General features: G+C 40.3%; 2 protein-coding genes across 4 annotated transcripts in view; both read right to left on the bottom strand.

Annotated features, from left to right (window-relative positions):
• The window catches only part of LOC145484105 (ribonuclease Oy-like), a 38,491-nt gene that overhangs the window by 7,635 nt on the left and 11,254 nt on the right, over nucleotides 1-19,602 (bottom strand). The window lies entirely within an intron of this gene.
• LOC145484099 (triokinase/FMN cyclase-like) lies at nucleotides 54-19,452 on the bottom strand. 3 transcript variants are annotated; one of them, XM_081462716.1, is made up of 15 exons: nucleotides 17,298-19,452; nucleotides 15,685-15,763; nucleotides 14,860-14,949; nucleotides 14,315-14,349; nucleotides 13,494-13,584; nucleotides 13,097-13,186; nucleotides 12,101-12,220; nucleotides 11,072-11,218; nucleotides 10,381-10,509; nucleotides 9,880-9,998; nucleotides 8,954-9,057; nucleotides 8,193-8,226; nucleotides 7,405-7,494; nucleotides 6,562-6,732; nucleotides 54-886 (listed from the first exon to the last, which is right to left on the bottom strand). In XM_081462716.1, exons 1-14 carry the CDS (start codon nucleotides 17,814-17,816, stop codon nucleotides 6,577-6,579), a joined length of 1,803 nt encoding a protein of 600 aa, XP_081318842.1. In that variant the 5' UTR covers nucleotides 17,817-19,452; the 3' UTR covers nucleotides 54-886; nucleotides 6,562-6,576. The 3 variants fall into 3 exon arrangements, with proteins under 3 accessions (XP_081318842.1, XP_081318841.1, XP_081318843.1); XM_081462715.1 differs by lacking the exon at nucleotides 54-886 and adding an exon at nucleotides 3,932-6,426; XM_081462717.1 differs by lacking the exons at nucleotides 54-886; nucleotides 17,298-19,452 and adding exons at nucleotides 4,537-6,426; nucleotides 16,513-17,264.

Raw genomic sequence — 19,602 nt, 5'->3', positions numbered from 1 at the left:
TATGTATAAACAAGAAAAGAGCAAACGAAACCTAATCGTTTCAACCCTCCATTGAATTAACAGTCTGAAGGCCTCTGCAAAAGGTATCTTCTTTCGCTTTGACAAAGAAATTCTTATCTTGTAAACCATTAACGTTGTTGTTTTAACCACGATATGGAGGGTTGCGAAAATTGAACAATTATTCTTGCCTGTCATGCTTTTGCAGCTGTGAATATAAGCAGGAAGCTCCCAACAGCAGTAAGATTTCCTCCGTTTCGTGTTTTTGAATGGGTTACGCAGCACGATTAAACAAAGCAAGCGGGTTTTCGAACCCCACAGCGCGCGGATAATTTGGTGTTTATAAAAGGTTTCTTTAGACTTTACTCGATAGTTTTGTAATCAACCTACCGAGGCAATATTTCCCAAACCATAACAAAGAGTTATAAAGCAGACATTTGCTTATTGTTATCATATTAGAATACAAAATTAATCTTATTGTTTTGGGTGCGATTTAGCCCTAACCCCTTTCTTTATAAAGCCGATTTTTCCATTTCCTTTTTCATCATGGTAATTGGTTTATGAAACTTTCAAAATGCGAGCCACCGTAATCGAACGATATTTCTTGGTAATCTCCAATATAGTTTCACTTAATTTACTTCGTCATTTTAAACATTTAGAATTCAAATTACGGCCTTGTGACGTCTCCTGTTGGCCCGATATCCGCCCACTGGGTCCGCAAATGTTTTAATGAGTGGTGCAATATCAAACAAAAACAGACTCCGTGAAGGTTTGGAATATGTAGCGTGCCTTCGAGGTCATCGGGGACCAAATTCACTCAGCGGAACAGTACACCAATGTTGTATTTGTTTTTCGGTTTCCTCCGTTCACATGCCTCGCTGGTTTCTGTCTATGCATGGATTAAAACAAACAGTGAAAATAGTTTTACTAAATGTCCTTGAAATGATTCTCGTAAAAAAAACAACTTTCGTGAATGCAAGGGAGTGGTTGAAAAAGCCAATTAAAAGTCAACTGTGGCGGTTTGTACGGCTCTGTAGTCTGAGCTGCTCCAAAATACTTTCAGATATTGCAAGCGGTTTTCAGCTTTTTTAAGAAGAAGAGCTTCTATTTATGGCTCGAAAAATATATAGCAGTTTTATCTTAAAACATAAGAGAAAACAAAAAGCAAGCATGGAGGACAGAACACTGAGAAGCAGCAACGGGTCTATGCAGCTTCAGGTTTCGCACGTTAACTTGAAGTGTGAATGAAGATTTAATGTCAGGTGATAAAAGGTTTCCATTCAAATTGTTGCATTTCAAGTAACTGACATTTTTAACGTCCATGGACTCACAAGTGAAAGAAAAAAAAAAAAAAAAACACTGAACATCCCCATCCATCACTCCGTGTTTGGGGCGTATTAACGGATCTGAGAAATCCGATCAGTCAAATTCAGTCACTAGAAATGCTTGTAAGCTCTTTGCATCTGAAATGGCTTTCAAAACCTTCAGAGTGTACAAGGTCCACCCAATGTAAAATACGAATTAAGAAAATCTCGCCCGGTCGGCATATTCAACGAAGGAAGGAAGGGATAGAATTGTCGGACATCATCTAAGCTTTCGGTACACAAAGGTTAAATATTTCAGACAGTCAAGTCTGAGGTTTGTGAAAAACAAACAAAATCAGACGGGAGTCATTTCTGGGAGGCAAACATTCAGACCGAGGTTAGCATATTTAATTAAAACAGGATTACACCATGTTTGCTAAGTGCAAGTAAACTAACATACTTTCATCCATATTGCCGGGAAGCTGGGACACGCTCTTAGATCTTAGAAAACCCCAAAATAAATGGTTTGATTTTGAACACGGTAAATGGCAGGAAAAAATTTATAAAAGGCCAGGACAACTGACGATGATTAAGCCGGCTTCTTTTGAAACTTGCCCGGCGAAAATTGACGTTAATGAATGAATTCCTTTACTCAAGAAAAATTGCATCCATTTAAGAGAAAGAAACATTCAGTTCTGTGTTTTCAACGAGAGAAAAGGTACAATCCGGAGGCCGTTTTCAGTGGGGTTGATTTTTGTTCTTCCAAACATACACACGTGTGACCATACAAAAAAAAAAAAAGGCACGGCGCTTTCCAGTTCTAAAGTCAAAACTCGAACTCAATGAAATTTGTGTTTGTGGAAAGTACAGTGCGCAAATAAAGGGGAATGGTTTTCAAGCCAGCAATGGCAACTATCGCGCAAAAACTGGCGTTTTACTGAGGCGTGAAGTTTTTATGCCAGCAGGGATTGAGAAAACATCCCTAAGAAAAATAATTTATCTCATTCAAATCGCCATCTCACAAAAAGGAGGCGATACGTGCATGCAACAGCCGGTTCAGAAGTACAGGAAACAAATATAGCATACAAACAACAGGTAGAGACATGCGGAATAGGATTTTTCCGCAATTACAGCCACAACAAAAGGAAAGCATCCTATAATGTTTAAGATATACACTAAAAAAAAAACAATTGATTGCGAACCAATACTACTCAATATAAGTACGCTGTTGAAAGAAACTGACATTCCTGGTCTTTTTACCACGCTTCCTTTCTACGGAAACGCTAGTTTCGCTGAACAATATCGTCCATGTTTAACGCCAAAAAATCATGTCGAATGGCACTGGTTTTACTGAATCGGCCTAACGAAACTAAATGTCTATAGTGCAAGCAAACGAGAAGTGGTATTTTCAACAAAGATGAAGAGCAAAACTCCTGTAATTCAGGGTTTTATTATTAAACTTCAGTCGGACAATAATTACGCAAAGTGACATTTTACAAGCGCTAATGATCGCATGAAATAATGTCTGTCTGCCGAAAAAAGAAACAAATGATAGTTTCGACTGAACAACGATGAAAAGGAAGGAAGAAAGGAAGAAAAGTCCCAGTGTTTAACTGAAGTGTTCAGGGTGTTATTACATGTAAACATCAGTTACGCAATCACGCCAAACGATCGACACTTCAAAACACGCGGGTGCAATACTAAGAAATGTATTTTATCCGGGCGCCAATATCCATAACGGAGACCTAAAAATAAAGTAGTACATTCATCAAATTTGGACAGGATTTTTTTTAAACGACTGTGAATTCAACATCCTAAACAAATGAAGTACGTTCTCCAGATTTGGTCCTCCTACAAACTACTGCAAAAAAACACAGCACATCCGGGAATATCGTATAAGGTTCAATACGGCCTCTGTCGCTTAAAATCTTTATTGTGGGCGTTTTCGGCACAGCTTCAGTGCTGGCAATCGACCCATGCATGGCATGATGTGGGTGATATAAAAAAACTGATAAGTATTTCCCAGTTTATGACCTTTCAATACTCGCCGCGTGAACAACTTTTAAATTCTTTCATGTACTCAAATCTTGAAAGCAGAATTCCCGAAACGAACTTAGGGGCTTGACTGTAAAATGAAGTTACGACAGTGTGTTACAAAGTCGGGGATAACCCACCAACAAATAGCCCTGTCTAAACACTATTAGCTGCCATCTAGAAGTGGTTTAGTCCCAGGTGAGGGGGCTCCCTGACATTGAACACTGACTAAGTTCTGGTTTTCGATTGGCTCATGTCAGGTTAACCGGTTGTTCGGAAGCCGGTTAACTCTAACCCAGTATTAAAAGTTGAAAACAAATGTTTTTCACTGCTTTTGCTTTGTGTATTTTGAGAATATTCAAACTCAGATCAGAAGGCAAAACAATATAGAGAAAACCTCACCGCAAAGTTACAAACTCAAATCAAAATTCTCGCTTATCTTGGTTTAGCTTAATCGGGGCTTTGAACAATCCGCCCCAAGAGCTCCGCTCTTAGGCTTGGCTAAATCTATATATTACTTCATAGCTACTATTATATTAGTACTTTCATTGTGTTTCATATCATTTGTTAAGACTATTTTTTGTCGAGCAATTCAATTTAAAAAGCCCACCAAGAAAGCGTTATGAAAGAAACAACAAAAAAAAGAGTAGGGTTGGTTATTGAAATCTGACAACGCGTACGGCATGGTGCTTCAAACATTGACTAAACAAAAATTCAAGGCAGAACGGCTTAAAACTTACACGCTAATCAAAAGTTCACATTGATTAAGGGTTATCGCTAACTTGCAAAGTCACAGCTCGATTGCCATCATCGCAAAACGTTAAAAGAATAATTAAGAACCAAATATCTCGGCATACCCGAGACAGAATGGCGCCATGGAACGTGCAATGGCGCTCTTGTTTTGTCGCACGTATTTCGTCGTCAAAACATTCCTCGACACGGGTCACTGGAACTCGACAAAGCTAAAGCAGTGTTTTATTACGAAAACAGACAGCATTAAATTATGATTAATGACATAAACAGATGAGCAATGACAATTCTCAAGTGTAGCACTGCCTAGCTGTGTACTATTAAACGATGGCCTTTTTTAATTTTCTACCATATTTTTCGATCGATATTACAGCAAATTTGCTTGCGCGTGTAAATGATAATATTGTTTTGAATCGTATCCTAACCACAAGTTATTTTGGCTACGCGATTTCCGATTATACTCGAACAAAAATGGAGTCGACTCAAATAGCTCGATAAAGGATATTGGCTCTGTAGGTCAGCACTTCACGTGCGCATATAAAACAGGTGTTGGTAAATAGAGTATTGAGCAAGCCGTGGTCTTTTCGAGATTTCTCTCGGTCAAAATAGTAATGCGATCACTGGTACAAAGGATTAAAGCAGTATCAAGAGCTTAAGCAGACTCTTCTAGCAAGTTCTAGCAAGCTCGATCGATTGGAATGGCCAAATGGCCACCAAGTTTAGCACGTACGATCTTTGTCAATGGTCGTCGTTAAAGAAACGAACTTCTCATTTGCATTCGAAGGGTTTACTGAATTGTCAGGATATATGTCGAAAACCGCATTGCACTTAAGAAAGCATGTACATCGTCTTCTCTTTCCAACCTACGAACCACTTTACTTCACCCGTATATACAACAAAAGATCTCGCCTCTAAATATGGCAATGTATTCTGAATATGCGAATGGCATAAGCTCTTTCGGATCAGTGTTCACAACACGCTTTCAAATTGTTATACGGTATTACCTTGTGACTACGGAAACAAAAATATAATTTGGCAACCTGCGTGACGTTAGAGGTTTTCGTAACGTGCACTTTGCGTTCATAAGAAAGGAGCTTGCTATGGCTTCTTGGCCGCACGCGAAATGGGTACGAATTTACTGCGTGTTTTCTACTACACAACGCATTTTCCAGCGACTAAAATTTTCAACTAGTCTTTGTCACGTTAAGGTAAGAAGTTTTCATTTGGTGAAATTCTAACAAAAAGGTGACAATGATTTTGTCTCACAATGTTGTCTGAGCGCTATTCGGTGTTGAAGGAACGATATTAAGGGGAAAAGACTTCGGTTTGTTTTGGACTTCTGATGACTTCTGATGGCTTTATGGGGAACAGTCAAGAGCAACAACAAGTTTATAACTACCAAAGGCAAACACACACACCGTCAAAATTGTTGTTCCTGTATCATACCATCTCTTCCTTTAAAGAATTTTAATCGGGACAAATTCTTTAAGGCTGAGAAACCTGACTCGTAAACCAAAGTTTCTGTGGCTCTGATTTTTATTTCTATCAATTGCGCTCATTAAAATGTTCCAAAATTTTTAAAACATGACAGAGTTAGCCTGAGGCAGCGTCCACACTGCGCCGGAGAAATTTGAAAACGCAGCTTTCTTTCTACGGTTAGGCCTACCGTCCACACTAATCCGTCAGCGAAAACGGAGCTTTTCGAAAACGCTTTTCAAAGCGGAGGAATTTGAAAACGCCGGCTTTTCCTTGTCGTGAGGACGGAAAACATTTTGACAACGGAGCTTTTCGAAAACGAGGGCGTCACGATTATCATATGATCTCCCTGACTGAGTTTTCCAAAATGACCGGTGATTGCTGCGATTTCAAATTTCTCCGGCGTAGTGTGGACGGAAAACATTTGATGCGTTTTCAAGGTGAAACCTCCTTCAAATTAAGTTCTCCCTTCGAAAGCGACATTCACGATTCACCGTTACCGATTGGTTGTTACTTGCCCGCGTAAATCAATATTTTAGCAACAGCCAATCAGAGAAGCAACACGGATCTATGAAGCGACGTCATCGCTAAGGAAGTTTTCGTCCCATACGAGATGTCTGTGAAGCGAAGTTCGATTGTTTTCATAAGATCTACTATATATACCTATTACTTTAAATTTCTATATAAATAATTGCCAAAAACTTAATATTAATATTGTAATTTTTAAAATATCTTTTTTAACATTCACGTCCTCAGCCCTGTCATGTAAAGAAAACATCGCTGAGAAAATGGTCCGAGCACAGGAAAGCAAAGATCACTTCTGTTTCGTTAAAACGTCTTGTTCCTTCTAGTACCATTAAATAACCTGGCATAATGAACAACAAAAACAGGGTTTAGAAACGATACAATATTTTACAGTTCTTGTGCACCGTTCCACTGCACCGTTCCCCTGCCTCTCAAACCTCGAACTCAAGCTGAACAAAGAGCATTTCCAACATACCTTTCTGAAGTTGTTTCATGATTTTTTCAGCGCGTTATAAGCCGCTCGGAACCAAATGGCTACCGTAAGTGCCCCTGGATCTGGGGAATTCAAATGCTTTTCACTCACGTAACTGGAGCGACCTGCTCGGGCTGCCATGGTGGAGGTAGACTGAGCTCCGTATTCTGCAGCCTGGAATATAATAAACCCGCTTCATGTGAATCTCAAACCACAACGGTGCAATTCTACACGGTTGTTTCATTCTTAACGAAGCTGACGGTAAAACTGTGTGCTCCAGCGTTTGCCATCTCAACCCCCAGACTGCCATCTTAGTTAGGCAGCTTAACACAGTCGACCCTTTCCACAACGGCCACCTTGGAGACAGAGGAAAGCGCCGTTCCGTTGTAGAGAAGTGGCCGTTATGGGGAAGTAGGGGTGTAATATGACTCCTGTTTTTTTCGGGAGTGCAAATTCCCCCCCCCCGCCCCGCCCCCCCCCCAAAAAAAAATGCTTATTTTAGCACATATAAATTAAAATGTATCAACAAAACAGAAACTTAACGGAAACGGAGACCAAGTTTGGTGACCTCTTACAATAAAGAATGGGGTTTTCGTCAGTCGTTGATTAACTGGCCGTTGACGAGAGGTTATTTTGGCAGTTGGGACGAGTTTCAGTGGCCGTTGCCCTAGTGGAGAGGTGGCCGTTGTAGTGAGGTTAAAATAAGAGTGAATATATGGACTGTTAGTCGGGACCAGAAAAAGTGGCCGTCGCAAAGAGGTAGCTGTTAGTGGAGGTTCGACTGTATAAATATAACGTTGGATTTCCCCCTACGCTAATTTACTTCCAAGGAAAAGTGTCAAATACCTCAACAGCTTTTTTCAGTGCCTCTATGGGATCTGTCCCTGAAGCGAGTTGTGAAGTCAAAGTTGATCCCGCAGGATGCAACGCATCGAGCTGAAAATAAACCCACAGCGATATTTAAATCACAGAGCTACTGAAACGTTGAACCACATTGCCCACATCAACTCATTGATAGATAATAACTTCACAATTTTTTTCCAGGTCTGAAATTCTCTGGGTCGAGATGCAGAGGTCACTACCTCCCTGAGTACGCTGTCAGCTTTGTCACAATTAGATTCCAACCCACGACCTCCCCGATACCAGCGCCTTGCTCTACCAACTGAGCTATAAAGTTTTGGTACGAATTTCTGTATCTTGGCCGTTTTCCAAAGTGATCAACACGTTCATCAGCCACAACAGCATCGTGAGCGTGATCCCATGGTTAAAAAAAGCCCCGGGGGGTATTCCCTACAATGGCCTATATGGAGGCTCCCACCGAAAGGGGTACCTTTTTCAGGCTTCAGGTAAGTAACAGCGTTGGGGTTTCACAAGTTGAGGTATAAGAAAGGGCAGGGAAATCTGTCATTTAGGTATATCTAGAAAGGCCTTTAATTAAAATATTTCGAACAGACGTACCTAGTGGATGTATCTGGTAATGCTTCACGTTCTCCCGTAATATTTTTCATTAACTTCATTACAAGGGTTTAGAAAAGGGATGCAGTGGCTGTGTGACTAAGTATGTGAAAGAGGTACCTTATTACAATAAGTTCACGAACGTGTTTTCTCACAGAACGTAAAGCATATTTACATACCATGGTACGGTCCCCAGGTTCCGCTCCGCCGTACCTAACGATGAGCAAAGAAAAGCGTCGTTATTTGTTCATAGGATTTCTCTGATTTAGACTCAAAATAACCACTGGAAAAATCGAATTTTTAATGAAATGATCAGTGACAGAACATTGGAGGGCTCATAACATGGAGATTTTCAGGGCAAAACTCAGCAGTTCGTATAGCGTGATCGTCCAGGTGAGAGTGGTTCTGAAAAGCACTGTTGTTAGTGACTGATGTTTCGACAACCTGAGCGGAAGTCATCTTCAGAGTCAAGTGAATAGTGTTTGTCAGTAGATGGTGTTTTAAGTCTGGTCTGTTGAAAGGGATTGGTCAGTTTAGCCGTAATGGTATTGGCTGTACGACTCGTGTAAAGTTTGTCAGCAGTAATTTGTCGGTTCTCAGTACTAAGTTTCGATCCGTCTACTTTTAGTCCAATTAAGTCGGTCTGTTTGAGGTTCGTCTATTGTTAGTCAAATTAAGTCGGTAATTTAGTAGTTGGTGACTCAAAAAAAGTTCTTTTCAGAACTACCCTCACCCGGAAGATCACACAAGATGAACTACGGATACTCCCGGGTTCAAACCATTTACTAAAAAACATAACAACTTGTCTGCAGAAAACCAGCAATCTACAGTTACGCCTCTGTTTCCTTGGCAGTATTGTATAGCGTATATCTACCTTCGGGATCAAATAATGTAAACGCTATTCTGGAGATTTCTCTGCAATGGCACTCTTTATACATACCTCATAATGGCCTGGACACCAGCCTCCCAAGCCTTCGCCCAGGCCCTTGCAGCTGAGTCACTCCTGAGATGAACTGTCCCGGATGTAAGCAAGAGGCTGTAGAACTGTTGAAAAACAGAGGATGTCCAGCAAGGATTGAAATACCACCAGCTATAATCATCTGTAAATCTACACGTTATACGCATGTCTACAAAATGATCCAGTTCGAGTAATCCCTCAAGGATGAAAACTCAGCCACACAATGCAGGGGGTCCATTGAGGGCCGGGCACTGGGCAAATTGACCGGCTGTGAGGGTGATTTTGGCCGCCTGGTTTGACCATCTAGAGGAAAGTTTCTCTTATAAACTAAGATTTGCCTGGCTGTGAAAACCAGTTACCCTCCTGCTGAGAAATCGTAATAGAGCCCCTGCATAATGAAGTAAAATTTGGAGCACTGGGCTATTATGCAACATCCCTCGGCTATTATGCAACATCCCTCGGCAACTGAAAAACAACAACATGGCTAAACATTCACTGAGATTGACAGTTTTATATACTCTTTACTTTCTGATCAGCAACAACACTGCAAAAATCGGTCCAATCCATCTATACGTTGAACCCAAAAAAAACCACCCTAGGTCAGATCACAGCAAAACAGTTACAGTACCACTACTCGAGCCGGGCCACTTGGAAAAGAGTTAACCAATCAGAACGTTACTTGAGAACAACGGATAGCGATCTTTTTCATAAATAAACCAATAACATTGAAGAATACGAACAATAACTCTTCACAAAATTGCCGTCACGAGAAGCTCCTGGTCCACTGTTTTCAGTTTAGGTGGCCGGGTTCGAGTAGTCACACTGTAAAAGGCAAACTGAGCCAACACGTCTTCGTGGAATCCTCACTTGAACTGCTGAGTGATTATAGAAGGTGCCGGATAACTCACCACCCCTGAGCTCCCACCCATGTGATCCTCGCATAAGTTGGCAAGAGATAACAACAACTCCTCTGGACTGTTACACGGCAAACCAGGTGCATCACGTGATCCTAAGGCTTTTTTTATAGCTGCAAAATATTTACATTACTTTGTAAAGTTCTCAGCATTTTTTTTTTTCGGACATTTAATTTTCGTACGAATTTAATTTTGGACAAAAAAAAAAGCGTCTGAAAATAAAACCGTCCGAAATTTTAAGCGTCCGAAATATTTACAGTACAGTAGAAAACTTTAAAGTAGCTCCAAAGCTCTTAGTTTCCTTCATGGAGTGAACTCTAGTTGAGAAACTGCTTGAGATATCTAGTAGGTTATAAGCTTATATACATGCTGTTATACGATGAAAGGACGTTGGGTAAGTGAAGACAAAAAATTCTTAAAGATCATCTACTAGTAGACAATTATTAAAGACAATACCAAAGTTCAGGCCCGCAATGCGTGCACAGTATTACGTACCTGATGCTCCACGAGAGAGGGTGGACCCACAGTCTCCATCGCCAGCCAGATTATCCAACTCGTTGAGTTTACCTTCAGCAGCAAGGAGAGCATCAGCCACATGACTGAGGACTGCATAAACTTGTTCCCCTGCAAAATAACCAAAACAAAACAATTTATTAAAAGATTCCTACAAAAAGTCATCTCATCTATTGTTTTCATATAGAAGAGAGGTAACAAATGTGTTAACAATTATTACTAACTACTTATTAACCGAGAGCGAGGTCTTTACACGGGGTCTTTACGAGAAAATCTCAAACCAAGACCATGCAGTATTTACCGAACAATAGCGAGGTCAATACGCCAAGGCCGAGGTTTGATCTTTTCCCGTAAAGACCAAACGTGCCAGGATTCTATGGCGTATAAAGCTGTTCAAATGGCCGTTTACTTCGTCCTGCCCGGCACCAACATAGTGAATTCGCTGTTCTGTTCTTCTGAAATTGTAGCTCATCAGGGTAATAGAATTCACTCTCAGAGAGTTCCTCGTCATTCATAGTTACAATTTTCAGAAAAAAAAAAATGATTTTTTAAAATTACTTTCTGCATGTTTTTGCAGGCCCGTAATCAGCCCGTGGGCATAACGGGAGAATAATGCCTACAATTAGCCAATTAGAGCGCGCGTTCTGTATATGCCATTATAGGAAAACCATACCTAAAGCTGTCAATTTTTCAGAAGTAACTTCTCTTTTGTCTTCTACATCATCACGGGGTACTTCTAAAGGCTCCTTATCAGTTCTTAGGCAACCTGTAGTAGGTGATAACGAAACATGTGGCCATGCTGGCGCTGTTGTGCTCTGGTCTGTGAAACAAATAGAAGCATTTCATCATGCCAAAACATTAAATTTGACCACTAATCTATATTAGTATCACCCAAATAGTGGACTAATGCAAATCCTGCATTTTGATTGGCTACGCTACTAGGGGACTATTAGTAATAGTCATCGAGTAGCGAAATTGGCGCCATCGAGCGTGACGCTTTCTTTCGTTTTATTCCCCAATAAATATTTCTTCAACTTGCATTTGCTAACTTTATTATTACCTTTTCTGTCCGACTAGTTGGGTGATACTAAAACAATTAGACCCTTCGCCCTCAAGGGCCATAGGTCAATAGCCCATTCGGCTTCGCCTCATGGGCTATTGACCCGTAGCCCGCAAGGGCTACCAGTCTAATTGTTAAAGAGCCTCCACTTAACCCGGGAGGGATTACCTCACAAAAAGAACAGGGCTGCTCACCCGAAATTTTGAAAATAATTCCTGGGAGGTACCAAGATCCTGTTTTGTGGGTGTGGCTTCAATTTTTTTCACCCCTAAGGGGTACCAATTCTAACAAAACAAATTTTTTTGTATATTCTTCAGCTCATTACCCTAACAGGTACTGTAAAAGCTCCCACTGTGGACCTTTTGAGGCTGAACTCTGAAATAGGTACCAAAACTGCTCTTTTAACCCTTAAAAGGTATGATGACCATCTAGTCTTTATTATATGGGAGTTTCCCCCTTCCCCCAAAACTTAACCTGTTGGGAAGTTCAAGTTGAATATGTTGTTGAGCAATTAAATTACATAGCATAAGGAGATACAATTATAGCTCTATCTTTCTCCACTGTACAACGCGGGGTACCATTGTGAGAACTCTTTTTTCGACTGAATGATCTAGACACAGTTTCAAATATGGCAACTATTACCTAAACAATGAGCCCTTGTTTCATCCAGGTGAAGCAAAGTGATTGACATTCCGGCCATTTCCAGTGAAGTCATAAAACTGCCAACATACACTCTATCAACTTGGACACCTTTTTCTTTGGCTGGAAGAAATGAATGCATGAAATAAATGCTTGAAAATCAACCTGAAGTTTCAATTTTTAATGTGCAAGTGCAACTGTCATGTTCAGAATACTGTGATCTCTGCCTTGGAGAGATGTCAGGACTTGGCTTCAGGAAATTTATGTGCTTTTACAGCGCTGCCTTTCATCTCCGAGGTGGAGGTGCGTGGCCTCATGGTTACTGCACTCACCTTCAGAACGAGTGGTCAGGGTTCGAGCCCTGGCCGGGTATACTGTGTTGAGGTAATACTCTTGCAGTGCCTCTCTCCACCCAGGTATATATTAAATAGGTACTGGTGAATTTTATGCTGGGGTGTAACCCCGTGATGGACTAGCATCTAATCCAGGGGGTAGTCAAAATACTCCTAGTCGCTTCATGCTACAAAAATCAGAGATAAGCACCAGCCTCATGGGCCACTTGGCTTGTATGCAAACTTTACCTTCTATCTCTGAGAGATGTTCACCTTAGACAGCTGCCTGTCTTAGAGAGGTTTCCTCTTAAGAAATATGGTGTTATCCTTACAGAAGTGTCTGCTTTCCTTTAGAGCTGTCTGCTTTAGAAAGGTTTCTGCCTGAAGGGTTAATCTTAATTAAAAAGGTGGCTGTATAAAAAGGTGTCTGCCTAAGAAGGAACATGCCTGATTTAGAGAGGGGTGTTTGTACCTTAGAGGGGTGTCCCCCTTGAAGGGGTGTCTGTCTTAGTGAGATGCCCACCTTGTAGCGAATGAATTACAGAACTGATGTACAACAGAGCAAAACAAACTTGGCCACTTAAAGTTTCAAGATAATGTCTTCTTTTATTAGATGCCAGTTAGAAGAACACTGACTGTATTATGTCACTGCATTTAACTGACTTACTTAGGTAAGTGATTGCAGCCCTTACTACAATGTTCAGCTCTAGGACTGAAGTTCCTCCAAGATTGTTCACCACTAAAGCTACCCTGTCCCCTGTAACATTTGAAAAACAAAACCAAGCAAGTTCAAAACATGACAATTCTAATATTTCTGATTATAATAAATTTAATGGATAGCACTTAGAACATGATAATATATAATTGAATAATTATTACTATCATAAAGATATCTTGTATAAGTTAATTGATGATTTTCTCTATTCTTATAATAAGATATTAATAAATTATAGATACAAGTACTGGACAAGAACTATAAAATTAATACAAGTACTATATGCACAATAAATATTATTATTTATCTTGTATATAGTATTTACAGTTGTAGTTCCAGTGCAACTGACCCTGTTTAAGGCTCAACTTGTATGTCGCTCCACTCTGAACATCTGACATATGATCAATCATGGTCTTGACAACATTGTCAGCCTTCTCAAGCTTAAACAAGAAACCAAACATTTATGGAAAGGAATTTTTCATAATGTAGTTCCAAAACATATTCATACTTCCCCCATGGAAGGGATTTTATCTAAGACCACCCACCCCTCTGGAAATTCCAGTTAATCATAGTATCTTTCTTTATTAAATTTTTTGGTCTTAGTGAACCTCCCACCCCCAGGAAAGTCAAATCCAGGCTTCTATGGCAGGGGGGGGGGGTGGGGGAGTATGTATATTTTCTCAGGAACTGCACATTTCGAAAAAAACAAGTTTGGAAGGAGTATTGTGACTAAAGAATGGGCTAGGTTACTACAAAGAATTCCAAGCAGCACAACTTTTCAAGTATAATTTAACAACAAAAAGAACAAGTACTTGTACATGTTCTATTGTCACCAGGTATGATACCTTAATTTATGATATATGAAACATATGTAACACATTCCACATTCCACAAAAGAAGGCTTAATATTAATATTTATGTTACAAGTTAAGTGATGGTATTTTGGCATCTGAGAACTTATCGCTGGAAGAATGCAATATATTGTCAATTCAAATGTAATGTACATCTTATTTTCTATGCCATGACTAGACCTTATGTCACTTCATAAATCATTGATCTTTTTTTGTTCTGATCACCTGTCTGTTTGAAACCTTTCTAACAATAAGCAATGTAAAGAGAAATCTCATGTTGATCATTTATAATGAAACTTGTACATTATTTGTGCAATACCTTGACTCTTTTCACACCAGGTTCTCCATGAATGCCTGAAGAAATAAAAAGCCATATTGATGCTTATTTATTTTCTTTTTAATTCCAGTTCAGTGAGGACCTTTAGATCTTAAAATGCATCTATGCATCAGAATACAAGAAAATTGCACTGATGACTGTTTGCAACAGTCTATCTGCTTCTACTTCCTGGCCAGCAACTTGCTGGAGCAGTTTCAGGAAAGATGATGACAATGATGATGAAGACAATCAAGATGATGAATAAAATGATGATGATGATGATGATGATGATGATGATGATAACTATTACCTTTACTTAACTGTAATAAACTTTTGAGCCTAATAATTAGGCTCAAAATTTGTTGTGGACTCATGCGGCTGTGCCTTGTGAGTCACCAAAATTTTGACCACTGTAATGACGCGTATCGTTGTCCATAGGAGTACAGACCACGCTAAAACCACATTTGATTTGTTAATTTGAAAATGTAAACATTACCATAAATTTAAAGAGAATTGTGAATGATAAAGCAGAACAGTCAAGCTCTCACCCAGGCCTAACTCCATTTCATCACTGCCCAAAACAAAGGACGGTAGGGATCCTGGCAGACTGCAAGGAGCTAAACTCACACCAATGGTTCCTGGAATAAAGAATACATTACATATTTAACAACAGTTACTGACATGTTACTGAAATATAGGAAAGTTTATATATCAGTCAAATAGAAACATCAATATCCCCCCAGGTATACTTGAGCATTTGTTGTGCTTGAAGATAAATATATTAAAAGCAGTTTGCTCATGAAAACTTATTAATCACTTTAATTTATATTTTAATTAATGATATATTAATAGATTCATAGACCTGGGGCACAGTGGAAGTTCTAGCTGGGTAAATGTACATGTATCTAAGAGTGATTTTGTTTCTTTTTTGTGACTCATTTTTACCACATATGTTCTTACTGGGGGGGAGGGGGTAGGGGCCTTTGAATTTGATTTCTGAGAACGATCCAAAGGTGGGGCATCTGAACACAATTTTGGCCCAGGGGATAGAAATTTGACCAACTGAAAACTCAAAATGTTTAATGTCTAAGGGGATGCCATGGATGGTGAAGTTTTGAATTGACTGATACGTTAAGTCTGCTCCAATGCAGGTAATAACCATGAGACCACCATATCTAAGGCCACTGCACCCCAGTCATAGAGGATTTTCCACATAATCCTAACACATTAGCAGTTGCCCATGCACCATTAAAATAACTGACAAACAAATGTCTTGAAAATAGCATTCAATAATTATTGTGTTAATGAACCTGTGCTCAAGCATCTCTCCCTTAAATTAATGTGTTATGCACAATTTATATACGGTCACATACCCATGGCTTGAGCTGCAGATTTTGCCACTCGTGTTATTTCCTCAAGAGATTTACCTTCCTCGGCCAGTGCACCTGCAATCTACAAAAAAAAAAAAACCACTACACTTAGGCACATAATTAGCACTGTGTAACAGTTAAATATTAGTAGGAGGAGAGCTGCTCTAATGGTGTGAGTATCAGGGATTCTGTTCTTGGACAAGATACTTTACTCTCACAGGTCCTCTCCCAACCCTGGTGTATAAATGTAATGCAGGAGCAGTTTACCCTGCAATGGACCATAGACTTTTGTACTTTTCTAACAAATCATATGACTTTGACCCTGATTGATGTTGGACCAAACCCCTAAGGGTATCTGACCATCTGGAATGGCCACCCCCAGGGGGGGGGGATCTCATATAAAAAGGACAGGGGTGCTTGTCAAAAAATTTGAAAAGAACCCTAAGAGGTGCCAAGATCCTGCTTTGTGGGTATGGCTTGAAAAGTTTTTTCACCTCTAAGCATCATTTTCTGTCATGTTTTTTCGGCACAATACCCTAAAAGGTACGCCAAAAGCTGCTGCTGTGGACCTTTTGAAGCTGAACACCCAAGGGGTTTCAAAACTGGCTTTTTAACCCCTAAAAGGTACGACAACCACCTGGTCCTTTTTATATCGGAGCCCCCCCCGGGTAGCCACCTGCAAGTCGCAAGCCTACACACAAAATACCTTGCCTACCCAGTAGTTTCTTACAGCTCTCCTCAAAATTTGAATTGAAGTTGGAGTCACCGGATGGACAAATTCGCTCATTTGCCTGATATGTATTATCCTCTCCTCAAATCCCAAGTCATTACCTTATGGATAAGTACAGTCCCACAAAGCCCCCTCCTTCCCGCCGTTTTGTCCTTGCTAGTGAGAGCACAGTCTTCTCTGACAACTACCATTTCAACTTTCATTCCCTCGGCTTTAGCCCTCTCCGCCGCGAATCCGAAATTCAAACGGTCTCCAGTGTAATTTTTCACAATCAAAAGTGTTCCTCCGCTATTTTCACGACCCACCGCTCTTATAGCAGCAAGTATCGATTTGGTCGGCGGGGAAGTGAACACAGCGCCCGCTACGGCAGCTGTGAGCATCCCTTTTCCGACGAATCCCGCGTGCGAAGGCTCGTGACCGCTACCACCTCCAGAAATGAGAGTGACTTTCCCAGCCTTTCGTAGTTCGTCTACATCCTCGCGAATAATTACGCGGTGATTTTTGAGAAGATTAAGTCCAGGATTGGCAGCAACGATCCCTTCTAAAGCTTCGTCAACTGTATGCAATGGGTCATTGATTAGTTTCTTCGACGTTGTAGGTTTTTCCTCTGTTGCCATCTTGACGAACTTGACTGGCTGAGGCTTGCGCAAAAACTGGAGCTTACGTGACAGCAAGAGCGTGACACTCCAGTGCGTGACACTTTTCTTACATAAAACACCATTCCGCGGTGTATTTACCTACCTTAGAAATTTTCCGTTCGTCGATTCATTAATTTCCTTAATTTCTTAATTTTATTATTGAACTAACTTCAGAAAAAAATCCCGTGTGTTTGTTGCGTGATTCTTTCGTGATCTCCTGATAGGGAACTGTACAAGTCCTGAATTACCTTGTGAATAAGAACAGTCCCACAGAGTCCCCTCCTTCCTGCCGTTTTGTCCTTGCTGGTAAGGGCGCAGTCTTCCCCTACTACCACCATTTCAACTTTCATTCCTTCGGTGACGGCTCTTTCCGCGGCGAACCCAAAATTCAGACGATCGCCCGTGTAATTCGTCACAATCAAGAGAGTTCCACCACTGTTGTGTTTCCCGACCGCCCTTATGGCAGCGAGAATAGACGTGGTTGGAGGAGAGGTGAACACATCACCAGACACAGAAGCAGAAAGCATCCCCCTCCCCACAAAACCTGCCTGTGCCGGCTCGTGGCCACTACCTCCCCCGGAAATGAGAGTAACTTTCCCAGCCTTCCGAAGCTCGTATACATCTTCACGGATAACAACTCGGTGGCCTTTTAACAGTCTTAGTCCAGGGTTTGCAGCAACAAATCCTTCTAAAGCCTCATCCACAACATTCAATGAGTTATTTATAAGTTTCTTTGATGCGTTCATTTCCTTCTCTTCGGCCGCCATTTTGTCAATCGTTGAGGAGAACTGGGCAAGAGAACGCCAAGGTTTGCCTGATCCCGGAGGGGACTCCCACAGGAAAAGAACGGGGGTGCCCGCCGGAAATTTTGAAATGAACCCCTTAATTAGAGGTACCAAGATCCTGTTTTGAGGGCTTGGCTTGAAGTACCCCTAAGAAGTACCAATTCTAAAACAACAAATTATCTGCTGTCATATTTTTTTCGGAGGCTAAACCCTAAGAGATACCAAACCGCTTTTTTAACTCCTAAAAGGTACGACGAGCACTCCCAGCCTTTTTATATGGGACACCCCCCGGGTACAGATACTCCAGTAGTGACACTTTACTATTCCGTTCAGGAGTAAATTACTTTCGAATAGCTTGGCTATTCGTTGCCATTAAAATTTGTCTTTATGTAAAGCTGGAATCAAACGTTTTTCTTTCCAGTAAAAGCTGAAAGTCTGGAAAGAGGTGATACGAAACCCAAAATTGTGAAATTCGGGTTTTCTTGAATTTTGCTGAACTAGCGACGATTGCAAACCCAAATGCTATGAAGTCTGTGTAGCCCACTGTATTTCTAAACTTTCTGTTGCGTTAGCCGTTAATTTGGTATTGTCTGTTCAAATACTTCATTTCCAAAACAAATAATAACGATGCAAAATGACTTCTCGACGCCACTGGCTGCCTGGCATCATTTTTAATTAGGGTGAAAAATAACGATTTGAGTTTGACACCCTAAGGACCGGACGCGAGAGAGTGGCCGAAATCGAGCCCAGTTGCATACATGAGTTGGAAAAGTGTTACTAGCTGAAAGTTGCGGTCCGGATAGCATCGAAACGTAGTTTTTTAATCGTTTTTCATCTTTAACACTAATTTTCACTTTGAAAGGTTTGGACAAACGCAAAAAACGTATATCGGATCTAAACGAAATCTTGCTTTGCGCTTCGGGCGGGACCACACACTTGAAAGGGGCTGGCACTAGTGGTCTACGCACAACCAAAACATTTCCTAAAACTGTAATACAGCAAATAAAATAAATGAGAAAAATGGGTTACACAGAATTACTTGCAATAAATCACGCGAAATAGTTTATATTTCTGGCTGTTCAACGAAGCTTGTTTCACGCGTTCCGTTTATCCGAACTCTTGGGCAAATTACTTGGCAAAATGCAAATTGACTTGGCAACGTAACAAAAAATCAAATCAAATATAGATAGTTGACAGATCTTCTTCCTTGTTCAAAGCCAAAATATAACCGACAGGTGCGTTTTCCCATCATGAACATTTTCTCTTGGGAATCAGATTACAAGAAAATCGATATTAGCTGCTGATTAATTAAAAAATAATCTACTGAAGTTGTTTTTTCCCTTTGGAACATGAGGTAAAAATAGGATTTTCATCTTAAATAACAGTTCCGGTAGCTATTTTAAGATTTTTTTCTCACCAGAATGGCACCAATTTAGAAATATTTCGTGATGGTTTTTTATCACTCGCTCTAAATGATAAATTGAAGAAAACGAACGCCCAAACATAGCATCGGATGACTCACGTACCCCACTCTCCATATTACAGTACTTCGGCTTCAATGTAATTCAAATTGTCCACGATCTTTTTTTTCTTCATCAACTGTGTTTTTCTTGTTGTAAAGTGGTCCTTGCGTAAGTCTTAAGTCAATGTAAGTCTTCTTTTGCAAATAAAGTATTTCGTTTACGCAAGGCAATGCGAATTAATACAGACGTTTTTCGACTTTGTTTGTTTTAGTTTGACAAGCCGGGAAATATTTGTGTACATGTCA

The sequence above is a fragment of the Orbicella franksi genome, chromosome 4, assembly GCF_964199315.1.
Source record: "Orbicella franksi chromosome 4, jaOrbFran1.1, whole genome shotgun sequence".
Classification (NCBI taxonomy): Eukaryota; Metazoa; Cnidaria; class Anthozoa; order Scleractinia; family Merulinidae; genus Orbicella; species Orbicella franksi.
Note: the sequence above shows the minus strand (reverse complement) of the source record. Positions and strands in the feature narration are given on the sequence as shown.